The 26,212-nt window shown below is 41.2% G+C and overlaps 1 protein-coding gene across 3 annotated transcripts in view; it reads left to right on the top strand.

The window, feature by feature from the left end:
* Positions 1-26,212, top strand: part of TSPAN9 (tetraspanin 9) — a 185,180-nt gene that overhangs the window by 62,998 nt on the left and 95,970 nt on the right. For 2 of the 3 annotated variants that reach the window (XM_075051547.1, XM_075051546.1), the window contains one exon: positions 23,436-23,515. In XM_075051547.1, coding sequence (XP_074907648.1) covers positions 23,453-23,515 — 63 coding nt within the window. In that variant the 5' untranslated portion in view covers positions 23,436-23,452. Of the gene's footprint in view, positions 1-22,575; positions 23,516-26,212 lie in introns of those variants that run through there. The other variant, XM_075051545.1, reaches the window with a different exon arrangement.

The raw sequence follows: 26,212 nt of genomic DNA, 5'->3' as shown, positions 1-26,212 counted from the left end.
CACAGGATGTCTATATGACTGGCCACGTATATGTATATTCTGTGTATGCGTGCGTGTGCATTGGGAATATATACTTGGCCTTGCTACTGGCTGAATGTGGGGACATGAACCTGGAGCAGTCTTGCCTCTCTTGGGCTATCAGAATTGGCAGCTCTTAGCAGGTCCTAGTTGCCCTTTCTAATTGGATAGCTGGAAATCTGACATTTAAATATTGGAGATGGGAATGGAGGTGAAAAGGGGGTTGGTTTGGTGTGTATGGGTTTTTTTGTGTTGGACATTTGAGAACAAAGTAGTTCACAAAGAATTCAGTATCTTTTATACGAATGAGTCGTAACCCAGTATTCTTAGAGGTTTGCCTGTCTTAGCAATTGGGACTAGGCTTGCACTGATGTGTCTTAGACTCTCTACCTCCTTCTCGCACTTCCAATTGGCCTTTCTCCATCTCTGACATCTTGCTGTTGAATAACAACATTGGTCTGTCCCCACAAAACTTTTCCAGGACACAGAATGCCTGAACTCTAGGGCATCCTGCATAAAATGGCTCGGCTAATCTAATTATGAAGGCAGGCTGCACAGAAGTGCACAGCTGGTTCTGTTGACAGTGCAGAATGCTGTTACAAATCCTGAAAAGTTATAAAAGTGCATTTATTTAAAAATAACTTATAGTGGATTTTGTCATCCACTTACATGTGTTGACTCATCCCGTGATCCTGGACTGTGAAGCTGGAAAGTAAAACAATGGGATGAAGCACCGTGTGAAGTTTGGCTCAGAAATGTTTCTTGCACAGGTTTTTACAAAATAAAAACTCTGTACATCACCGAACATAGAAGTGCACTTCTTGTATTCTGTAACCATGCTGGAAGCATTTTTGAAGCATTTGCAGGTGTCGCTTAGTGCCTGAGCTCTTTTCCTTTTCCAAGAACTTTGAAAATACTAGAAATGAAGAAAATAAAAATGACATTAGGTTATACTCTTTTTGTGAGATAGTTACAAATACCACTTTGTTTACTTCTTGGTCTCAGAAAGCTCCCCTCTCAGTTGTCAGACCCTGTATTTCTGTTGCTCCTGGAGCCAGAACCCAGCATTCTGCCTGGCTCCCCAAACAACTGCCCCAAACAGCTGGCCATTTGCGAGAGAGGGAACTTCTTTAACTTGTGATTTGTGTAGCATACAGGCCTTTGTCTCGTAGTAGCCCTCAGATGTTTGCAAAGAAACATTTTTTTTTAAGCCATTCTGTTTTCTTACTGTTTGTTTTGCTTTTTTAGCTTCCCTGTTAAGCTGCTACATGAATGCAGTAAATATTCTGAGAGTAAAATTAGTCCATGTTATTCCTCAACTATAACAAAACTATTCTGTGTTCATCAGGCCATCGCTATTAACGCAGAATGGAAGGCAGTGGCTGATGTATATATACATCCTAACACAGGTTCATGAACTGAAATTCAAAACCAAAGAAATTGTACAGTGCATATGTCCCTTTAGGAACTCCTGGCCAGCATTGCCCCTTTCTTTATTATTTTCTGTTGCCACTGAAGCCGTTGGTCTGTGCTATGTACCAGAAGAGCATTAGCCTTGTTTTTTCTTGATTTGTGACAGAGTGTGCATGTGAAAAAAACAGATCATCTTCACTCATTTCTCTTCTCCACCTTCTATGTTCCCTGCAATATGTCCAGTACTGAGAAATCGCTTTCCCAGTCTAATAGAAACAGCAGCACAGAAAGCGTTTAAAAGCTCAGTCAAGGCACAGCTTTATCTGCTGGGCTTTAAGCATACATATGAGGTAGTCTTCCTTTTTTGCACGTATCTACCCCTTCCTGGCTTACTAAAATCTGAACCTACTGAACTGCTACAGCTGCTTGCTCCTGTCTGCCCTGCCCTTTCTTCCCTTTTGTGCTGCTTTCCTTCAGGCATAACAACAGCGTTTGTACCCTACACCTTTGCTTTTTCTTCTGTTGTATGTATTTGCATTTGTAGGAAGTTCTAGGTCTGAATTCCCATCCATCTTCTCTTCCCTGGACTGTGTTGCAGCTTTTCTCTCTGTCACTCTGCTTGGCATCTGTTTCTACCTTTGAGACTTGCGTTCAGCTTTTCCTCACTGCATGCTGATGATCTGCAACTTCCCTGACTTCCATTTCTCTAACGCTAGGGTACAAATGGGAGACTTTGGTCAAATGTCTCCTCTTCCATGTGTTAGCCACTTCAATAAACTGATTTTCACTCTGCTCAGTTGTTGCTTGATTGACCGAGGAAAACTGGTATAAGAGGCTTATATAGATCAAGCGCAAATTTTATAATTTGGTTTATTAAACACCAGCTTTGCTGAATGTATCAGTTCAAAGATTGAATTTTCAGTGTGGTTAGAAATCCTTTGCATATGGTGCAAGGACAGTCAATATTAAAATTTACCGCTATGAGAAAACATGGAAAAGTGAGATTGAGAAACTACAGTCAAATGCCTTAAAATAGGAATTGGGAAGTGATGATTTCTGTTTCCTGCTGCTCAGTCCTCATGGGGCCACATTGGGAATGCTGTGCCCAGTGCTGGGCCTCCCAGTACAAGGGAGATGCTGACAAGCCCATCCAGTGAAGGGCCACAAGGAGATTTTTAAGGGTGTTTTGGGTTTGTGTGGCGGGATTTTGGTATCAGAGGAGGGGCCGCAGGGGTGGCTCCTGTGAGAAGCTTCTAGAAGCTTCCTTGGCTCCAAGTCCGACCCGCCTCTGGCCCAGGCCGACCCCGTCAGCGACGGTGGTAGCGCCTCTGGGAGAACATACTTAAGAAGGGGAGCCTGCAGTGAGTGAGGGGATTGGAATGTGAGAAGACTCTCTGTGCAGATACTGAGGTCAGTGAAGAAGAAGGAGGCAGGGGGAGGAGGACGGGATGCCCCTGCAGCCTGTGGTGAGATGGCAGGCTGTCTCCCCCCCAGCCCATGGAGGGCAGCGGGGGAGCAGATGCCCACCTGCAGCCCGGGGAGAGAGGAGCCCACGCCGGAGCAGGGGGATGGATGCCCCCTAAGATGGCTGGGACTCTGTGGGAAAGCCCACGCTGGAGCAGTCTGTGCCTGAAGGACTGCAGCCCGTGGAAAGGACCCACGCTGGAGCAGTTCATGAAGAACCGCAGCCCGTGGGAAGGACTCACATTGGAGAAATTTGTGAAGGACTGTCTCCTGTGGGAGGGACCCCACGGTGGAGCAGGGTGCGAGTGAGGAGTCCTCCCCCTGAGGAGGAAGGAGCGGCAGAGACAAGGTGTGAGGAACTGACCTCGACCCCCATTCCCCGTCCCCCTGCGCCGCCGGGGGGAGGAGGGAGAGAAAACTGGGAGTGGAGTCGAGGCGGGAAGGAGGGAGGGGTGGGGGAAGGTGTTTTAAGGTTTGGGTTTACTTCTCGTTATCCTTGTTTTGATTTGATTGGTAGTCAATTAAATTGATTTTGGTTTTTTTACAAAGTTGAGTCTGTTTTTTTGCCCATGACCATAACTGGTGAGTGATCCTTCCCTGTCCACGTGGTGCTTTGTTGCCAGCTGGGCTTAAACCACGTGGAAGGGTCTGGAGCACATGCTATTTACAAGGTCTAGGTAGCTGGATTCATTTAGCCTGAAGAACAGGCTGATTTGCATCGTATTACTTTACCTGGAGGGGGTGGTAGAGAAGACGTAGTCAGGTTCTTCTCAGAGATGCACAGGAAAGGCAAGAGGCAGTGGTCACGGTTGGTGCTTAGGTAAGTCCCAAATAGAGGTGAGGAAAAAATTCTTCCTTGGGAGTGCTGCTGTGGGAGGAGGTTACTCTAAGAAGCTGTGGAATCACCAACCTTGGAAGTTTTCCAAATTCAGCTGGACAAGGTTTTAAGTAATACGATATAGCTTTGAAGTTAGTTCTGCTTTGACCATGGCGTTGGACTAGGTGATCTCAAGAGGTCCCTTCCAACCTGAATTATTCTGTGAGTCCAAACAGTATTACTGAGTACTTTCTTGTAGCAGAAGGCTGACTGTTAACATTTCTTCTAAAGAGTGATTAAGGGAATGTGTGAAAAAGAGGTTCATTTTTTTCTCTTCCTTACACCTGAGTTTAAATAGTTTGTGTTTAGCAAGCCTTTCTGCAGTGCCACTATTGTGTGATTATTGTTTTTGTGAGGTGGTAGCTAAAATGAAGTGTCAGTGTGAATGAAGAGTGGCAACTGTAGTGTTGGCCTTCAAAAGAAAGGCAAGGTTTTCTTAGCAATTACTGTCCTGAAAGTGTAACTACTGGTAAAATAATGGGCCTGATATTAAAAGAGGATGCGAAACTAAGAGTCTGCAGGGTGACAGAACTGTAAGCAATAACAACATGAGTTCATAAAAAATAAATCTTACCAGACAACGTAATTGCCTTTTTTGATAGAATTGCAAAATTAATGATTTTATGGAATGAAGAGGGAAGTAGGTATATGTTTAGTTCTAATATGAAGATAAATTGAAATTAGTTTGAGTAGGAAGAGTATCAGGCGGATTGAAAGTTGGGTGAAAGATAGTAAACAAAAGCTGAATATCAACAGCAGTGCAATGGTTATCCAGACTGGGAGTTAGACTAGTGTTGTGTAACATTTCTGTTAATTATATGACAGAAGGAGAGAGAAAATACTCTTAATGAGCTTTGAAAATAAACTGGGAATTGTGAGCCTCAGAGCAGAAAAATAAGGGGGCAGCGGGTTTAGATACATAAAGAGAAAATAAAATGAAATTAAACTTGGAGAACCATTAAATCAGGAGCACGTATGCTATCTGGAGCATATATCCTAAGCAGAAGTGGGGAGAGAGGTGTTCTAAAGAGACATGCCGATTTGTGGTGCTGAAAATGGCAGCTGGGTCCTGGAACCCCTTTTGAGCAGAGGGCTTGGTCTTGGCCCTGCCGCTGGGCAGGGCCACCTTAAAGCCCTTGCCCACACCATCGGGCTTGAACAACAGAGTACACTGTTTGCAGAAATCGCTTAGAATAAACTTTGTCCTATCTGCATGAGTCAGTACACCCTCTAAGAGCATTTCGAAGGTACTGGGATGACCTGTTGGTAAAATGTGTTGTCTGGAAGCACCTGCCTTGGTAGAATGAGATTGGCTTGAAAATGACTGATGGGAAATGATTGCACCCAGAACTGTTCAGATAATGAACTGAATGAACTTCTCCACCTGGTTACGGGAATATGGGGCTTAATGTCACAGCTTATGACGAAGGTGTGCGAGGAAAAGCATACACAGCTGAAAGTGTGTTTTGGTGGTAGGTCTTCTGAACTCCACTTCTTAAGAAGTGTTCTCAGTGTGTGTCTTTTGTATGATGCATTCTGTGTACCATTTTCAGAAAGCACTGTGCAACCTATTCAACCCTGTGACTCCACCACACTAGCAAGGGCTTACTTTTTTCAGTATGAATTGTGTGCACCTGCTAAAAACAGGTCTGCACACTGCCAAAGCTTGACTGACTATTTTTTGTATTGCAGCCTTGTCTTCAAAGCTGCAGTGAGGGACGAGACTTAAGAGCTGTGAAACACAAAGCAGAAAATGATCCATGGCTCAGAGTTTGTGGTACCCCTCAAATTTGTTACGACTGTTCACAACCTCCCTTGGCCCTCTAGCATGCAGAGTGGTTCAGTTCGACCATGCTGGGTGCAAGTTGAGAGCTGATACTGAGCTACATGAATTATTCTCGTTTTACATGAAGGGATGTAGTATGCACATTTGATCTCACTGCATAAAAGATCATGGTTTGGAGAAAAAAAAAGATATGTGATAGTGAGTGAACCTCACTTTCCTAACCTGAAAAGAATTTTTAACCTCAAATTGGCTTAATTATTTATTTAGAGGTAGTTAAGGATCAGGACAATCCATAGCCAGGTGGTTTTTTTGGGTTGGTTTTTTTTTTTTTTTTTACTTCTCTGCCTGCTGAGAGGGGCATTAGCACAGCTAAGATTTAAGTTAGGGTGGTTTTTACACTTGGAGAAGGAATTTTGGGGCTAATGTGCTGATTAAATTAGGAGTCACAGGGCTTTTGGGGAGGTAAGTTTCAATCAGAACATAAGCCCACGGAGAGATGCTTATATGAGGAATGTATTGAATGAGGACTGGATCCCAGTTACAAGTCTGTGCTAGGCTCTTGAAGACTTGTTAGCTGGTTGAAACAGAGAAATAAGCACACACGGCTGGATATTAGTATGACTTTATTTTTGTATATAAACTTAATGGCTTGAACTATCACTAGTACTTTCTGTCTAAAGTTTCATCTTAGTATTTATCTTGGGTTCTGGATGACTCAGTGCTGTTAGGTTGGAGTGTATTGCTTTGTTTTCTTATCTGGTTTTGTGCATATTGTAGAAAATAACAGTTGTGGTAAAAAAAAAAAATTACTCTGAATGTTGTTGGGAGTAGTCTATTTGAGCATTGCCTTAGAACTGCAAGAGCTGTGTGTGGAATGACTTAAATATTTGAGTATTTTGGGATCCTTTTTTCAATGATTACATGAGGGCAACCTTTAAAGTGAGCTGCTGCCTCATCTCCTCCTAGCCATGCTGCTTTGATTATTGCATTCACGTTGACTGCTGCTCAGCTGACAACTTCAATCAAACTCCCTCTAATGTCTTTAGTGAAACACTGTCTCAGCTTCAGAGGTCTGGCTCTCATATAAGGCATGTAATTTCTTTCAGCTCCAACTTGCTGTTATGATTCCAGGGACACCTGTGCCTGGTCATAAGAATCAGGTTCAGTTGTTTGCAAAAAAGAAAAAAAGTATTTACTTAGTCCTGATAGGCATAGAAATAAAAATGATGTTCATTAATACATGAAGGTTTTGCCGTCCACTCAAGTCATGGCCCCTTTATGGTGGGAGCCCATAAATTTCCTTGCAGAATGCCCTGCACTGGAATTGAGAGCCTGGGCCATTTTGCACATACCTAACGTTCATGAGTACAGCTGTCAGACTACCATGACCTGACTTGTGAATATTCACTTTCTGCTACTGTTGTGATGTGTACTTGAGGCTACTCTGCACACTGTTAGAGGTGAAGGTGTGACCGCCCAGCTCCAATTCTGTCTTTTACCATTTAAAATTCTGCCCAAAGCAGAACGAATTAGTTCTGATTTTCTTTTGGACTTCTATGGTTGACTTCATTACACACTTCTCCCTTCCTTCCCCACCTTCCACTCCCCCTAGACGCCAGGAGCTCCCCTATGTCCCTCTGATAGGGCCGTGCACGTAAGAGCGCGGCACGCAGAGTGCGAGCCTGGAGCCATGTGCGTGCCTGTTCTTCACGCAGGCTCCAGGTCAGCCTTGCAGGCTGTTCTGCCTTGCTGCTATTGATACCCCAAACACATGCTGCTGTGTGTTGGACTGGGTTTCCAGGACTCGTATGGCACCGTGCCTGCTCCCTTCCCTCAGGTTTCACTGAAGCTGATAGACAGTCCGGTTGCTTAAATCTTCTTTCTTTAGAAATCCAGAGTGAAAATAAGTCATGTGAATTGGGGAAGGAAGAGTGGCTAGAATCTGTTGCTGTTGCCATGTTGCAACTTCGTTTATAGCAAAGAGATAGGGTTTGTTTTGTTTTTTGTTTAGGAAGCGTAGAGGCAAAGAGGCCACCAGGATAAACTAGAATTGACCACTGAATGACTTAGGTTTATCGCTGGCTATATATCTTTTAGAACTTAAAAAGCTCTAAAGTTCAACTAATTTTCTGCATGTTCATCCCTTTCTTTGACTCTTGTAACTGCTTTAAGTGTGCATTTAGCTGTACTGACTTGCTGAAATGAGACTTTTAAAAATCTCAGGGAGACCTGTTCCTGTTAGGAACAGAAGAATTGCTTATTATTTTTTAAATCTATAGGAACTATGTTTTTATTTTGGACTGTAACGAGTTGTTTTTCCTCTGAGTTACAGCAGGCAATGCTAGTTTAACATAGAATATGGTCACTTGCTATGGGAAGAAACTCTATTGTTAACCTGCATGCCTACCCAGATTAGCCTTGAAAAGATAAATCATATCAGGGTATGAAAATCAGTCATATCAGGGTATGAAAATCTGTTTGATTCTGTAAGAATGAAAGGAATGTACAGCACTTTGAAGGTATGTGCATAGGATTCTTTAACTTGATCATCAAAATTAATTGTGTTTTATAGTCACATGAGTACTGGAAGTTGGGAAGTTAAAAAGGTTTCAATTCTTTCAGCAGTTCCCTCAAAATAGCTCTTTAGCATTACTAGCACCCAAGGAACAAACACGTTTGTTTGTTTTCTTCATATTTTATGCTCCTTGTAATATAGCAGAGTAAAGACACAGCAAAACACTGCAGAGGAGGTGTTTCCATATGCTAATGCTTGCCATTAGAAGAGCTCGTGACAAAGAGGTTAGAGACAGTGTGACTAATAATCCTTCAAAATCCCAAGGAAAATAACACACCATGTATGTCTGCTGCAGAATGAAACATCTAGGTGGGCTCAGCCCAGTGACAAGACTGTCCGTAACTGTTAAAGGCTCTAACAATAAAGCCATTATTTGGGGATATGGCCAGATGTAGCACCATTTTGCTTGGTAAATTGCCTTTTTCCTTTGAAAGACTAGTCCTTTACTCAGTATTTTGATGAAAAGCTTTAGTAATGAGACAAATATACATTATTCATATATTCAGTCTGATATCTCTTTTAGCACTTAAAGGAGTAAGAGCTGCTAAAGTCAGACTCCTGTCCAAAAAGTTTTATTCATTCTTATTACAGTAGCATCTGAGATGCCCTGAACTAAGGTGTTTGAGTGAGCAAAAGGATTTTTCTCCCTTCTTCTCCCACCCCTTTCCTTATTCTCCCTCGTCTCTTCTCTGCTGATTAGTTTTGTGCAAAGTTTCATGGACTCTCCTTTCTTCCTCACTGGAGCTATAAGAAGAGAACAGTATGATAGGGAAGCTGTAGGGAGAGACTTGCAACACAAGATGTGTCTGAAACAACTTTCTAGACTGTTTGTAAAAGCTGACATTATTTTATGTTGGTAATGCCCAGTTAAGAGATGGGCAGCGTGTCAGATCAAAGTCCTTAAATAGCTTTCCACTGTCATGACATAGTGGCAACACCAAAAGAAATTCCAGCGTCTCTGCTCAAGGATCAAGCTTTCTTCTCCCATATAAATAACTTTAATTTGGGATCTTTCAGAAATTCCCTCTTGAGGAGATTAAAAGAGCCCTTCATCTGTGCACCCGGTACATCTCTAGGGGCAGATGGATTGCCTTAAATAATTACTAAACCCTGTTTTTGCAAATAAATTACATTCCTTTCCTTGGAAGGTCCTACATTCTGACAAATACACCCTTGTATGGGGTTCACACTCCAGTAGGGCAAGAAAAATGTAGAACATGGTAATGGGTAAGACTGGAATTTGTTGTGTCTTTTCTTCTGTTAAACATGTTTTTCAACTAGACAGTGGTTAACAGATTAGAAAGGATTACTACAAATTAATTCACACAGATCAGACAGGCTTTATGATCTGTAGATACTCAATTGATAGGGTGAGGATGTAGCTAATTTGTCAAATATAGCTAACTGAAAAGAAGCACATCTGTTTTTTTCCCCTCCTTATCATAGTGATAGCAATTACAATTTACAGGTTTTTTAGTGCATGCAGTTGTACTTCTATTAGAAGCAAGTCACTACTACTCTGTCCTTAGAGAGCTCTGCACTATGGAGTTCTGTGTCAGGCTTTCGCACTCTGGGGAGGAGTTATGCTGCGATAGGGAATCACACAGCCCATCTTTGGGGTCGCTGACTGACTCAAGTTTTGGATATTAGGACAAAATGTTAGAATCACAGCAACGTCTAGGTCGGAAGGAGACGCTGGAGACCATGTGGTCCAACCTTCTGTTGAAAGCAGTGCCCCAGCTTAGGTTATGCAGGGCCCTGTCAAGCTGACTTTTTAATATTTCCAGTGAGGGAGATTCTACCATCTCTCTAAGCAATCTGTTCCAATGTTTAATTGTTCTCCCAATGAAGGGTTTTTTTCCCTTATATCCAGACCAAATTTATCCCTGAGCAACTTATTTCTGTTGCTTGTCCTGCCAACATGCATCCTTGTGAATGAAGTACCACCACCTTCTGTAAGTGCCTTTTAGTTGTCGGGAGACACTGATTAGCCTTCTAGAAAGTGAGAGTCTTTTAGGTGTTAGGCAGCACATCTGTCCTGACCTTAGTGTCTGCCTAAAGCCTTAATATTAACAATTTATGAGCTGAAAGCTTTATTTCAAAATAGCATGTAGCACCTCTTAAGGGTATCTTCATCCAGAATTCTGTCCCTAAGCATGTATCTTTTCTCTTCTGTAATAGAAGTCAGTGCTTTAGGATTTCCCAGTATTGAGAAATGTGAGTCAATAATGTGTATCTGGCTTTTCATTTTGAAGGTTCCCTGGTTGCTTTAAAAATGTGGTTTACAGATTGTCTATAAGAGCTACTGGTGACCAGCATGTGAAATCTGAGAGGGAATCTGATTGACCGATCTTTGCAGCAATAAGGTAGCAGTGTACCATGCCAGGCCTTAAGTGATCTGGGTTTTTTTTTCACTGCTCGAGAATGGACGACACTGTGTAGAAATCTCTTTTGGATTCTTTGGCTTTTAAGTATTTGTTCTTCATATTAAAATAAAAATAACTGGATCTTAAATGTGAAAGACGTTTAAAATGTATGAAGATAGTTCTGTGATAGACATTTTGAAGGCTCTGGTGCCTGGGAACAATTCAGTAGGGAACAATTCATAGGGAAGAATTCATTACTCCCCTCCCCCCTCCCCGCCTACAGCTTGGTATTGATGTAGTATTTTAGACTCAGTTAGAGATCATCGATATTTGAGAGAGACTATATAAACATAGCAGATGTATTAGGTAGGGACAAAACTGAGACATCTGTATAAATGGGGCTAAAAGTGCCTCAGAATAGTGACAGGCGCTCTTTGGGAGGCTGTGAACTGGAATAAGGTTTCTTTGGAATGAACAAGATACTTTCTTAGCCTTTTTTGCAGCATAATACATAAACCTGGCATCGAATTACAGGACAGGTGCAAAACATTATTCTGTTTGGAAAAATATTCTGTGTAGAAACTGCACCTTCCAATTCATCAGTTCTGTTCCCTTTGTATGTTAAGAGATCCATAACTCCTGATTGTATTGATTAAGCTTTTATTGCTTTTTGTTTCCTTTAAACCTACAGAGTTCCAGTGGTACTGCCATCAGGGAGTGAGAAGAATTTTTTTCTTCTTCTTTATTTTCAGTCTCAGGCCAAATCACTTATGATAGTCACAATTTCTGAGCCTTTGTTTTCAGTGTACAGGGCAGAAAGCATTCAAGTTGATTTAAAAGAAGGAAACACAGGGAACTGAACTGCCTTGATTTAGCAATCCTTGGAATACAAGAAACATGGGATATCAGAGTGCAGTTTATGCAGTCAGGTTTTGGTTGGAACCATGTTTAAAGCCATGTAGTTGAGTATAGTATTTCTTCAGAAAGAGACAAACATACAGAATCTTGTCATGATTGTATCAGCCAAATTATCATCCTTCAGCTTGCAGTAGAAGGGATTAACCCCATTACTGATAAATATTTAATATGACAGTTTCCGTGCTATTGGAATGGAAACACTAAGTACTATACAAGAGTGTCCTGTAGTAAAACCAACAGCACAGAAGGAGGTGGGGAGGAGGAGAAGACTGAGATGTGGTCAATTTAGAAAGGTTGGGTTTCAGATACAGGATAGGGTTATGCTATCATCCTATAACTCTTCTGAAAAGTGTCTGGGTAGCCTGAGAGAATTTTATGTTTCTTCCGGCCAGATGCTTGGCAGGAAAGGGACTGGTGCGACATAAGAAGTGAGCATATGAGAAAAATAACACAGAAGGAGAACCCATAGGCTGGATAAAATCCAGGGAGCAAAGTATCTTTCATATTAGGGGCATTGATGTCCAAACCTGTATAGGTCTGTTTTATAGACACTGAGATTATAGGGTTAAAACAACAACAAAAGCAAACAAAACATTGCCACATGAATTATATTATTGCAGATTTACTATTAACTTGTTCTTCTGAAGGGAAGAAGTGTGGAAAGCCTTTTCAGTAAATTAGGTTAGGTTTGAAATTAGTCTAGACTTGGACATTTAGGAGAGAAGAAAGATCATATACATACCGTTGCTGTGGGCATCAAATTTGAATTCCACAAGGCATATTTGAACCCAAACTAGCATTGTCTACCCTTATGTGGTATTGCATTTTAGAAGCCTTTAGTTTAGTTCATGTTGTTTAAAAACGTGTCTGGATACGCACCATTTACTAAGCATTTATGACCACGTATTTATAGATTCCTCTGAACCAGTCCGTAGAGCATAACATGAAGCATCGTGTTGGTTGCTTCTGGAACAAAATGCCAGTGTCCCAATTAATTTGTAAATGGAAAATATCTGCCTGTGATGAATTAACAAAGTGCTGCTTCTAAAGGCCAATTGATATTTCATACTGTAACTACCGCATACTTGTTACACGCTTAAGTAGATCAGAGCAGATTGAGTGACACAAGTAGTTTTCCCCTCCAAAACCCACTTCTTTGTCTTTTAGATGCCACTATGTGGAATTTTTGCAGGGTTCTTGCTTTCTGGCTGCTGATCAAGGGTATTTTGGTTTTCTCATCTCTGAGAGACACTGATGGTACAAGTAAACTTTTTCAAAACTCAAGTGAATGTGGGCTTGGCTTTTGGGAAGGAGTCAAACATGCTTGCATCCATTCTTTACACCCCATATTAGGCTCTGAATGCTTGGTATTGCAGCTAGCACACAGCATTCTCACCAAGTGTAAATGAGTCCTCCTTAATGCAGATAAGGTCGTAAAACTATGTTTTGCCATTATACTTCTGCCTTTACAAAAGCTCATTAATTAATACACTGTTAAAAGTTAAGTAGCTCCTACTGCAAATCAGGTAATTGAACTGCTGCTTTGAACTGGTCTTTTGTGGCTTGACAGACAGGGTCACATCAAACTGTACTCTGATTTTTTTCCCCCTTGCCTTTCCTTTCCTCCTTTGTAATTTTAAATCTCTCACACCCTTGTAATAAGAGCTGACACCGATCACAAAGCTCATGAATAGCAGCACCATTACATAAACCTGCTGGATTATAGTAAGAGGTTTACCTTGGTCTCCTTTTTACACCCTTTCTTGTATCTCATGCAGAATAGATGAGAACCATTTAGCCTCATTCTTGTGAGATGAGTAAGGTGGCTAATGTATCTGCCTCCTCTTGGGATATAAATCTGACTTTGTTGTTGTTGGCAAAGCAAAAAGCATTAATTGCATGACTGTTGCGTTACAGGCTCATCCTATTTTTAATGTTGAAGTTGACCATATCCCAGAGTGTTACCACACTACATGCAAGAAGCTTTATTGTGAGGGTAGGTAAGCTTTATTGCAAGGGCAGCTGCAGATGCTCAGGTAGGATTGTTTTTATAAATCTAAAGAGCTTCAAGACAGGAAGGAGTCCGTGGACTTTGCTCTGGCTAGATGGTGTGGAAGTTTGTTGGAAGCCATAGAAAACAGTCCAGCCCAAACCAGCAGGATGAAACATGGCTGTTACGTGGTGGTTTGAGCAGAACTTGAGAAGTGCTGTCAAGGGCACTTCAGGTATGTGCGAGTTATCTTGAATTATTCAAACCCTTTTTCTCATGAATTTAGGAATGTCTCCCTTGAAAGCCAAAAGGAGGTATGTGTGGGGAATTGTTAGGCAATGTAGCTTGTTACTACAGTTGGTAGACCTCAGGGAGGGCTGGGAGTAGGCTGGGGACCGAATGGCTGTAGAGCCTAGATCCCAGCCTTGTTTCCAGATGTTTCTGCCCCAGGTCATGTTGGGGGCCCAGCCTGAACTGTGGCTTGAACTCGGCCTACTCTGCTGACAACTTTCAGCTGTGAGGCTACTGCCTCTGGGCAGGTACTTAATTCATCTGACGGTTTGACTCCTTTGTGAAAGCTGTGTCTCTTTGACTTGAAGGTGGAAGCTGGGATCAGGTTTTGCTTGGAAATGCTGCTGGTAAACAGCCTTTTGATAACTCACACATCTCAGAGGTGATGGCTCTCCAGTAAGGCAAGCAGTCTGTCACTTTTCAGCGGCGTCTTAAATTGGAGGCTGGGGCTGGTGATGAATTAACGGGGAAGGGAGCCTGAAATAATGGTGTAAGTTTGCTACCCATTGTTGACATCTGGGTCTCTGCCAGCCCTGACGCAGTGGTTTTAAATGTCCCCATTCATGGAATCACACCTGTTTATGCTTAAGTGCCAAAAAAATGAATATTTTAGCAATGAAAGAATTCACTCAATTGTGAAAGGAATGTGCCTAGAAATGTTCCTTCATGGCATAACTGAGCAGGTTTCAGAGATGTGTGCTGCCTTTTAAAAATGAATGCTCACATCGTTCTCTTGGGTCTTCTTCATGTGGAGCCATTTGTATGAGGGTTTTTTTAAAAATTTGTTTGTTTTTAAGTTTAGTAGTTCTGCTAATACATAGACCCCAGCTGTCAGTTAATTCAGAACAGCAGACTGCTGGTGAAAGACAGCCTCTTTAGAACAGAGGTTACAGAATATCCACCTGGTTTTGCTCAAGGGACTTTTGTTCAATGGACACGGTTAGAAGAGTTCTTCTATTAGTGAAGGCCCCCTACACCACCCAAGAGGAAGAAGGGATGCCAGCTCTCATGGTAGGCAAAAGACTTCTGCTATTTGCTAGCTTGCTTTAATCTGTAGTCAATATGGAAGACGTAAAAATCTAAACTGTCATTTAAAGTGGGAGTTGAAGAAAAGCACTCAGATCATGTACCTTATCTCTGCAAAAAATAGGTGGTAATTAAGAAGAACCCTTCTCACTTTCTTGCCCCTGCTGTCTTTTTTTGGTCTTTAATTTTTAAAGCATGGTTTTGGAGATCTGATTTGTGATGTTTCAGCCTGTGGGGATCTGATGTTGCTGCCTTCCTGCCCGTGTTTGACAGCTTTCTACTCCCTTGATCTTGTTTTCTCTGTGCAGTAAAAAGTACTTCTCTGCATATGCTTTTTTGTGTACTGGGAGGGGACAACAGTTGGTACCGCACATTAATTTGCATCATTGATGGCCAAGGCTTGGTTTGGCTTATGCTAGCTTCTTGACAAGGAGTCCCTGACTTGAAGAGGGGCTTATTGATGATTTTACAAGTAACCAGTATTAAGCTAATGCTGTTGTAGTAAGAAAACCCCCTTTCCTCCTACAGGTAAGATACAAATTTAAACTACAAGGGTTTTCCTGCTAGGCTCTGAAATATTGAACTTTCCAGAGACTGAATTTTGAATCTCAAATAGAAAAGCAGAATAGGAATGATGAAGAAAGGTCTGTTGAATCTGAATGACTTCACTTTCATACAGGTTGGGTGTTGACAGAAACAGAATTGATTAAATTCATTTTGAATTTGAGTATTAACTCTTGTCCTTTAAAAAGGAGAAGATCTTTTCATCAGCAGATTGGGAAAGATTACGGTATAAAGATAGCTCAATTAGAAAGAAGCCCTAAGATGGTTAACTGAAAATATTAGGGAGTCGGAGAGTTTTCAATAATAGGAGACACTGAAAAGATAAGTGCTTAGATTAATGAAGGACAAATGACATGGGATGTAATAGAGGATTACAAAATAATGAATTATGGGATGAGGATGAATGTCAGGAGAGGACAGAGCTGGAAGGCTTAATAATGATAGCAAATAAGAGGAAGATGCTGTTTTTTTAATGTAATGCATACCTATGGAACTCACTGCCATAAGATATTGAGGCTAAGTTCTCAGCAGAATTTAAGAAGGATTAGCTGTTGATGGAAATGGAACAATGTATTCATTGCTATAGGAGATGAGATAAACGCCCCGTAATTAAAAGGGATACAGATTCTTATGCTAAAAGGCATAACCAGACTGTTCCAGAGCATCTGGTACTCTCTGCTGCCCAGCAGGATAGGCTTATCTGCTTGGGCACATGTTGTTCTCTTGCCCCTCATATTTTCTATTTTCCCCCACCTGCTGGGAGAAAAAGAATGTCCAATATAGTTATTGTATTCAGAGGCAGCTATTAATGTCTTGTTTTCTTGCCTGGATTGTAGACTCTTTATTGTATGGATTGACTTGATCACCATGCATATACTGCCAAGCCCAAGAAGACTCTGACTTTCAGGGTTTCCCAGAAACAAACAATAAATAGACTTTCTAGATTTTAGTACTTAAAGGTGAAAATACCAATGGTGACTTGCATTCTAGCATAATCTTTAGAGGACTTCTTTCAGATTTAGCATATTTCATTATGTTGTTTGTAAAGTGGAAACAAAACCCCAAAAGACCCTTGTGCTAGTGCAAATGTTTTGATTTAAAAGCTTAAATATAAGTAGCAGAATTATTGTTTTTTATAAAGTTGTGTTTTTCTGTTGCTTTGGAAACTCAGGCATTCTTTCTGCTCAGTCTGAGGGCCCCTGAGGGACAATGGGTATGAAGGTGTGACATAATCACAGTTTTTTAGCTTCAGGACCGCATATTGCACTTTGACACTCATCTCCCATGCCTCCTGTGCATTAGCATATCAAGTCATCATCTGCATCTGATCACAGTGGGTTAAGGTCCTTGATATCGTTTACAACTAATTCCTTTGTACAATTTTGAGACAGAATCTCATTCTGTCTCTGGTGTGAAATCCTATATGAGAAGTCTCAGCCACATATGCACTGTTGGCAGTAAATGATTTTTAATGGAAATCACAGGGACCAAATGACACAGAATGTTTGGCACAGTGGAAAGTATTATAACGGGGTCTTATTTTCTTGGTCATCCATTGAGTGAGGACCCCATGTTGGAAGGATAAACTGATCTTATTGGTATATGTAAGTATAAGCTAGTAAGTATTAATTTAGGCCATTCAAAGAGATTTTTCCTCTTTTTTTACCTCTTTGCCTTGGGGAGGCAAGGAGTGTTACTCATCAGAGGCAACTGCGAGCCGTTATGCTAGTGCCATTGTGTCAGAGGAAACAGATTAATTCATTTCCTTTCCAGTAACAATTTTAAGAAAGGTAATTTCTCTGGGTGAAATCTGGACTGATGAAGGTGGGTGTTGGATTGAGGTGGCTAGACAGTCAATTCCTATGTCTGTAAGAACAGATCGTTTCTCCATAGATCTCAAACTCAGTGTCTTCTCAGGGGTGCTCCTTCACACCGTTCCTGCATCCTGGAGTGCTGTCCCACTCCTGTCTCTCTGCCAGGCCTCCTTTTCTTCAGCCATGCCAATGCTAGGTGGACTCCCAGAACGTGGAGCCCAGCCTCTAAGAACCCATCTGACTGTCCGTGTTTTCCTTCCAACTTCTGCTGTATGCAGATTTACACGTCCCAGGTCCTTTTACCTGGCTTCTGGAGGTGGCTTTCTTCTGCAGGTGGAACTGAGGGTCCGATGATGCCTGTTGGACACTCTTGGGCCTGCTACAGGGTGAAGAGAGAAGGGCAGGAGCTTGTCTCTCTCCCCTCTCACAAAACATTAGAAGAGAATCATTTACTGGTTAGCTCACAGGCACCAGCTGTGAGTACTTCTGTTTCTTAATGAATCCAGTCTCCTCCATCATCTGTCTGTCCATCAAATGCCCAAGGAAATGGTGGTTTTCTGAAGGTGTTAGAAAGGGCTGCTGTTCATGCTAGTAGGGAAACTAACTATGCATTTCACTCTTCTCGAAACACTTGGTAGTGATTCTTTTTAGCATTTACATTTATAACAAACAAACTGTTCATATATGCTCTAAATAGTGTGGGAACCTATGATCAGTGAGTGGAGACTCCAAAACTGAAGTTACAGTAGTTCTGTCTGTTTTTAATGGAAGACTTTTTCTGTTGGAAAATGAAAGTGTGTCAAAGGTAAAATATGGCTTGGGATATTTGGTTCTGAAAAACACAGGCAGGTTTTAAAACTTGTCTACCATACAAAGTTGTCCTTGAAACCTACTTGTTTCTGTCCAATCCCATGGTGGGCAGAATGCTTTGGATTTACAGCATGCAAGCTGGGAGCTTGGAAGGCCCCAGAATGTGGCATACAACCCTCAGAGCATCCAGGGGTTTGGTTTTAAATCCTGCAGCCTTGGGAGTCCTGAGAACTCAGGTGTTTTGACTTACTGGAGTCTGTAAGCTCTTTGTTGTGGAACCAGGACCATGGAAGTCCTGCGAACTCTCGTTTTGTCTCTTATATGATACTAGTTCCAGTTTGATTTTTTGGACATTCTTTTCCCTTTAAGCTTATTCCAAAATCAACTGTGAGGTTTTTTTAATCTGAGTTTTCATCTGTATACAACTGTATGCCAGAGTCATAAGCTATTCTTTCCAACCCTTGTTCCATATCTCCTTCTCATAGCCTTTCAGGATTCGGAGCAGTGACTGCAAAGATGTAGTCACTGAGTTTACGCTCAGAATCTCAGTTCTTTGTCTACCTAGTGTACCCTGAGGAAGGCTTGTATAATTGAGTTCTTGGTCAATATCATTCAAAAGAAGAGAATGGATTTAAGAACCATATCCCTAGAACACTTGATTTGTTTGTCTCTCTGCAGGGCTCAGTATTGTTTCTGAAGTCACGTGGCAGGGTTACTAAAACTCAGGATTTCTAAAAATAATTAATTTGAGAATGGTGGAATGGTTAGTGTACTTGCTGAGGCCATGTGAGGCACAGGTTCAGTTTGCTTCTCTGCCAGCAATCTCTTGTTCATCCTCAGCAAATGTCTTGGTCCTTGAGTTCCCTATATTTAAAATTGTGACAGTAACACTGTCCTACATAATAGAAATTGCAAGGTAAAATGTAGAATAAGTTGTAAAATGGCTTGTATATTGTGGTGACTGGAGTTTTTATTTCCCCTTTTTAAAAACCCCTAGAGTTTCATATTTCATATTCAGGAATCATGGGGGACCATAACAAAAGCGTAAGATAGTTTTGCTCAGCCTTCAGTGTTTGTTCCTGTTCTTGCCTATTGTAGTCCCTCTCCCTCTCACTGGATCAGCAAGATCATTTAAGGGGAATGTCTTGTAAAATGGATTTGGAACTTTTACAAGGGGAAAAATAAGTGTAATCTTTATATACTGCTGAAACATTTTTATATCCGTATTATGTCTTTATAAATACATGGTTATAAATATGTGTATAAACTTGGTCAGCTTTTGCTCTATTTTGCGGCGTGGTTCCACAAGCCAGTTGTGCAGAAACAGCTGAAGAGGGCAGAAACAGAAGGGTTCAGGAGCCCTGTAGCTGGGCATAATTGGCACAGAAGTTCTGGTGATACGAAACTAAGGTCTGAGAAAAAATATTAAATATTTTGTGACTTCCAATAAAAACTGAAGTTGTTGGGATCTGTATTTTGAGGACTATGGTGGACTGTTCCCAGGAGGGAGCCAAGTAAATCAGTTTCAGCAGGCGAACCAGCCTATGTTGTCTGGGCCTTATTACTAATACCCTTCCTTTCCATTTTCCTGCTACACCTATTGTGACATCCATTTTCATACCTGGTGTCTGAAAGTAGCCTAAATCCTTACCCTTAATACTTCGCTGAGCCGTTTAGATGCAATGGACTGATTGATGTTCATTGCCTTGTCCCAGGCATTTGTGTGTGGGACTGAAATTATTTTCTTGATGCGGAGACATCTCTCAGCAACAAAATTCTGTGATTCAGTAATCAAAGATTAATGAAGTACAGAGTGAGCTTTTGAATGTTTTTCATGCCCTAATTACTTAACAGAGGTGAGATCTGTAGAGAAGCAAAACGTGTTTGCTCCCATGCTGAGGTACACTGTCCAGTGGGACCACCGAATAGCCTTGCAGCAACACGTACCGCTGAAGCCTCAATCAGAGGCAGGGTTAAGTGCAGTGGCTAGTCAAAACGCAGCTGGATGAACTGGTTACAGCTCTTTCACTGCTTATTTTTTCAGCAAATAAGCAGTTCTGTGTGATTTATTAACTGAGATACATAAATACTGAGTTAGAGTTCCAGCAGGAGGAAGTGGCATCTAATCCGTAAAGCTGCTCCGTGGCCGCAAATTCAAGCGGCGGAAGGTTGCTGAAGCTTGTAAAGTCTCCCTCGTGGCAACAGCAAAACCATAAGAGGGTCATATGTTCCCTTTGCACACAGCAGGAGGGGAGGCTGATCTGGAACCGTGTTTGCCCTAGTGCTTATTGCTCAGGTTTGGATTTTGAAGCTGGCTATTGGCTCTACGTGTGTCTTTGGTGGTTCGTTCTGAAGTATAAACAGTGATGGAGAACTCTTAATGGAAGATGCAGGTAATGGTAAAGAAAACTAATCTTTTGTAGTATTTGAAAGCAAGAATAGAAAACTGCAAAACTTCAGTAAGGTCTAATAATGAAAACTTGGGAAAAAAAAGCTTAAAGGGACAGTTGTGTTGCCTTTTTTTTTTTTAACCACCAATAGAAATGTTTCTACTATTTACAAACTCTGACTGGATTAGTGGAGACTTTTGTTTATTACCAAATATTCTTTCAGTTTTTTAACCTTGAGGAGGGCAGATTAATTATAATTGTCATGTAACTTCATATGGGAAGCTAAGGAAAATATTTATATTGCATTAGTTTTCACAAGTGCACAGCATTCTTTTTTTTTTCTTTTTTTTTTTTTCTGAAGCTAGTCTACATCAGCGTAAATTTTATGGCAAACCAATGGGTGCAACAGGAAAAAATGCTTTAAAATACTTGTACATTCTCATAATTTTTTGGCTGAGAGCTCCGTTTTGTGTGACAAGTAAAAACCACTGAAAGTATCTAGCTGCAGCGTAGGATTGCAATGGCACAACTTTACACTGCCAGTGAGTGAATTTTAAACAGAAGAATTTTTTCAGACTTCTAAAACCATACTCAAGACATTTATCTTTTGTTTGAATGTGACTTACCCTGCAGGCTCCGGTGTCCGAGGCAGGTACCTGGCCATGGCCTACAAGTCTCTTCCATGTTTTTTTCTGAGAAGGTTGGTTCTTGATGACTGCTCACGTTGAAGTTTGTATGTGCACCATAGAGTTGTGTAGAAAGGCTCCAGTCTACTTTGGTCACTGCTAATTTATCTTTTTTTACTTGGGTGTTTTGTGTGGAGCGTTTTCTGCTATCATACGTACTGCTGAGTGGTCATCTTGCAGTCGCCTTTCTGATGGGCGTATTTGATGCAGGTATTTCTGAAATGACTTTTGGAAAGCAAAGTGGATAGTCAGTGTTGATATAGGCTTGGGCCTGCCGGTTGTCAAAATGTTATTCTAGAGCAGAAGAGGTAAGAGAAAGATATTACACGTACAAATACGGGGTATTTTGTAGCATGAAGTACTTTATGGTGGAGGGATCTTTTCTCAGAAAAAGCCTGTCAAGAAAGGTACAGCACTGGTTCAGGGTGTTGATTCTGATGTTGCTACATAAAAAGTTACAGAATTTTAAGGGGCTTTTGGACATAGATACCTAAGATTGAATAAATGTTATATTATCTTTTCTCAAAGATAGCTGATGAAATAATTAACAGTGCATAATAATGTGCATGTGAAAGGATCAGCTGAAAATTGTGCATAATTTTTGCTTTTCCTGGTAGCTGTACCTCTTTCATAGTGGCCTCCTAATATGGTTTCTTTCTTTACAAAAAGAAAGTAAAAACCTGCATTTTAAATCTGCTGTATCACTTTGCACCATCAGTGCGCTGCTCTTATGCTTATGACAAGATGACAAATTTGGAAGCACCAGGCGTGACCCGAAGTATTTCTCTTCCTCCCCTCCAGGCACTTGCACACACAGGCACAGTCACACGTGCGTGGTCATGCCCCCTCTCTGAGTCCTAGCAGGCGTGTTGCGCTGCTGTCTGGAAAAGAAAAGTGGCATTTGGGTCAGTGTTTCTGGTTCACAGATTACCTGCGATGTAAGATGGCTTATTGCCCTACATAAGAACAACTCTGACATACTAGTTAAATAGAGTGTCAATAGCTGGAGGTTCAGATATCCTTGCATTTCAAGAGTTTTAAGAATAGATTGATGACCCCGTAAGAGACAGCAGCTCTGCTTTTCTGGTTATGGTTAATTATATCACAGGTGATGGCGTCACATTATGTGCATGTATAACTGAGACATGTGCCTATTCAGTGTATGCTGGGCGCTAGTCTATTCCAGTTCCTTGTCCCATGGCGGCATTCGTTTAAGGCAGAAAAAAAATGTAAGTCACTGTAAATTTAATGAGTAGGGAGAGGTTAGCACCTGTCTATCTAATCCATACTTTTCCAGTATTTTATTGCATTAAAGGAGTATCACTACCTCACAGTTCTAGCTCATAAACAGCTAAACAGTACTTGACATTTAAAGAGATTTTCTGTTGTGCACTTGTATAGTCAAGAGTAATTCTAATCCTATTAAAGATATTATGTCATGGAGGCGTGCCCTGGGGGAGAAGGCTTCTGCTAACTGGCCCGATGGAAAGCAGAGGGGAGGGGCGAGCAGCAGGGTGGATTTATTACTCGATAGTTAGGTCAGGGATTTCTGTGGGAAATGCCCAGTGGTTGCAGTTGCTGATGATTTCACGGCAACAGCAGTGAAACACAGAGTGCGCTCCGATAGCTGGTTACTGAATGAGATACTGCAAATGGGTGGAAAGAAAAAAGACAGCATGTGAGAGAGAGTCAGAGAGACACAGAGAGGGAAGCTGAGAGCAAGGAAAGTGCTCCGGCTCGAGGAGAGTCTCCCAGGTGTACTGCAGAAGCTTTTTGGAAATGGATGCAAGGACCATCTGCTGCCTATAGATGAGAGGGCTGTAGACTAGGAGTGGAGAGAGAGAGCTTCTGGCTGTTTTGAATAAAAATCGAAGTTCTGCATAACTGATTCATCGAGATAAATCATGAATATGCTCTTGCATGGGATATTAATGTATAAATCCATGCTACAGATAGACAGAGTACAGCCTACATTGCTATAAAAAAATAAAACCAGCAACAATGCAGTGAATAAATTCTGCAGTCATTATCTGATTTATGTACGAAGAAAAAGAGAAGCAAAACACAGACAGCTCTTATCGTACTGTGGCATTTGCAAGGCACTGTATTTAATGCTGAGAGATGCTATACATTAAATCTGACAACTGTGAAAAGAGAGATCATGGAGAAGTCAAGTAGTGAGGATTCTTCAATTCACCGGAGTCCATCTTTGGATAGCAAAGACTCAGATTTTGCTAAACCTTCTACCTCAGGGAGGCAATTTGGTCGAGGTTTTACTGCTGGAGCTTTCTATGGTACAACTGGATCACGCACACAGAGCCACACTGGGGTCGGAACCGGGACCGGCGTTGGGACTGGGACTGGCGTAAAAAGTGACAAATACAGTGCACCCAAAGGCAGCAAATACGTGGTCTTTTACCTGGATCTATCCTTTGTTTTCCTTTTAGAATTTAAGAAGTGCAACATGGCAAGAGGCTGCCTGTGTTGTTTGAAATACATGATGTTCCTTTTCAATTTAATATTTTGGGTGAGTACTGCCTTTTCAGTTGCCTTCATTTGTTAGCGTATCCTGTACTGCTGCATTATGTGTATAGTGCATCTTTGAAGCAGTACAGTAAGTTCTCCCCTCCCCTCCCTCCCTCTCGTACCTGCTTGGAATATTTTCAATGTTAAACTTGTGTCTATTGGGAAAATGTACATGCTTTCTATATATTACTACCTGGTTACTGTAGTTTGGCTACTAATTCCTCAAACTTGCTGTTCTAATATGTGTTTTGAACTGGGTTATCTAAGAAAGGGCAGAATTGTTGCCCTTTAAGGAAGAGCAGAATTGTTGTAGCATTAAAATCCTGCAGTGGCAGGATTTTTGCATTCTGTTGTAATACCTCATATTGCATTAAGCTGCAGGTTAATTTAAATTTGAAGTACATTCTCATTGTCACCATAAATCTCATTTACTTTTTGTAAACTTCATTTGACAAACTGCTTTTTCATTTGAAGGAAGTTCTGTCCCATTTCTCCAATTAAAAACAATAACTCGTCTGTGTTCTAGCCTCTTAAGGTATCAGCATAAATGTGAAATGACTAGAATGGTCAATCTGGATTCAGTTTCAGCTGCAGTTGTCCACATTGGTGTGTGAAGTTGGAGACTTGCACTTGCTTCTGAGGGACCAAAATTGATTTTCCTTCGTCAGCCAAGAGGCATGAGGAGTCGTAACAATGCCTCAGCAAGCAAGTTAAAAGCGTAATGGCTACTTTGGGCAAAGTATTGTCACGTACAAGGGAAGAAGGAAAAGTTAAGTCATCTGGCAGCTAGGCATCCTTGAGCGAACAGTATTGTTGAGGAAATCACAGACTAATTGAAATACTGAGTATGCATGAATGTAGCCCAATATGAATCGGTTTGCTTAGTTTGAAATCAAAGGTCACAGCTTTCTGGATGGTTGCAAAGCTTGGGCACATGAACCAAATCATTCATGGTTGTGATCCAGAAATATACAGTATGCTTCACAAACAAATGAAAACACCATCCCTGGATTTATTTTGGAAAAAGAGGCATTAACAGTCTAGTTCTGATAGCTGCCTCTGGAGTAGAGATATCATTGTTCACACTAGGAGCCTTACTAGCAGCTTCTCTGTTTATCTTGACCCACTTACTGAAATAACCTTTAAGAGCAAGAGTTAATGGGAGATTTGGTACAGTGTTGAACCACTCATGCAACAGTGAGCTTTTATCAGTAATAGACTGAAATGCTACAATAACTGAACTTGTGGGCATCTTAAATAGAAAGGTAGAACTGGACACTGAAGAACATCTGATCAAAGTTCACTTGTAATTTTTGATTTATTTTTTTTATTTTTTTCTTCATTTCTCTACACAAACCCTACCAGAAAGTTGCCTTAACTATTTCTGGAATAAATTACTTTGAACACACCAGATTTATATCAAATTGGCTATTTGACCCAATGCTGCATTACTTTGACACCTTGGAAGTATTTTTTTCATATGCTTTATGTTGTGGTTAGTTTTGGAACAGCTTTTTTCTGATACCGTTACTCATGTCCTCTATCATCAGTCATTAGGTATGTCTTACCCCTCAGGTCTGTAGATGCAATGTCTTTCTTTGCTTTTATCTCCTTCCCAAACAGCAATTTTCTTGACTCTGCATCAGACCTTCAGAGTCCATTTTTTCTATTCCTTGAACTCGTAAAAATATTTCAGCCTTCATCTGTGTGCTCATCTCTCTCTGCTCTGCTCCCACTGGACCTTTATACAAACACATTGCTTCTTAGGTTAAAACTAGCTTACCATCTGGAACACTTCTCTAGTGCCCTGTGCTTCTTCAACTCTCACCTTTTAATCCCCTTTACACCCTCCCCACCATGTCTTTTGTTGTGAGGCTTATACCACTTTTCTTTCTGTTATTAAACTTTGTCACCACATCTCTGTCTAAAAATGCTTTTTGTATGAACCAGGCTATACGGAATGAAAATTATACTCTAGAATGGTGAATCTGAGAGATTATAGAAAAATGCTAAATGCAAGATGTCAGGTACTTGTCAAAGCAGTTTACAACAGAAATTTGGTCCACCAGCCTGGTTTAAGTTGTTCAGAAGTCCCCCTTTCTTCTTTAGTTAGCTTATATTCAATTTTGTAAGCCCGTCTTGATATTCCCATGCATCCTTCCAGAGGACTGCAGTCTTGCTAGATTCTTATGTTTTTTTAACCAGGCTATTTAATCATTTTGAGCCATTCAAATGCATATTATTATCATCTCTTTTTACTCATGGAAACGCAAGCTAGAATGAAGCATACTACGGACGTGTGTTCTGTAGTTTGCTGCCTCTGGCTTTGTACCTGGAATCTACATTAGTTCTCCTATGGCTGTCTGACAGGTTTTGGATGTTTGGCTCTGTGTGTGCTCCTTGCTGACACTGTGCACTTGCAGTATCTCTCACTCCTGCCCTGAACCCTCCTGCTAGCTCAGCCCTGGGCTCCCCACACAGCTCTGCCAGTGCCCTCCGCTCCTACCTTGTCCTGAAGCACTCCCTGCTATTTCAGTCCTGTCTTTCTTCTTAACCCATTTTTCCCATTCCCAGGTTTGCCTGTTCTCATTGCTTCTCTCTGAATTTCTGTTAAGAAACCCAAGTCCAAAGCCACGAAGTTGTGGCTTGCTCTTGAGCAGTGACTGTCATCTTTTGTAATGCAAGGTGACTTATTTTT

This window comes from Buteo buteo, chromosome 19, assembly GCF_964188355.1.
Source record: "Buteo buteo chromosome 19, bButBut1.hap1.1, whole genome shotgun sequence".
Taxonomy (NCBI): Eukaryota; Metazoa; Chordata; class Aves; order Accipitriformes; family Accipitridae; genus Buteo; species Buteo buteo.
The sequence above is the reverse complement of the archived record's forward strand: the minus strand, read 5'-3'. Positions and strand labels throughout refer to the sequence as shown.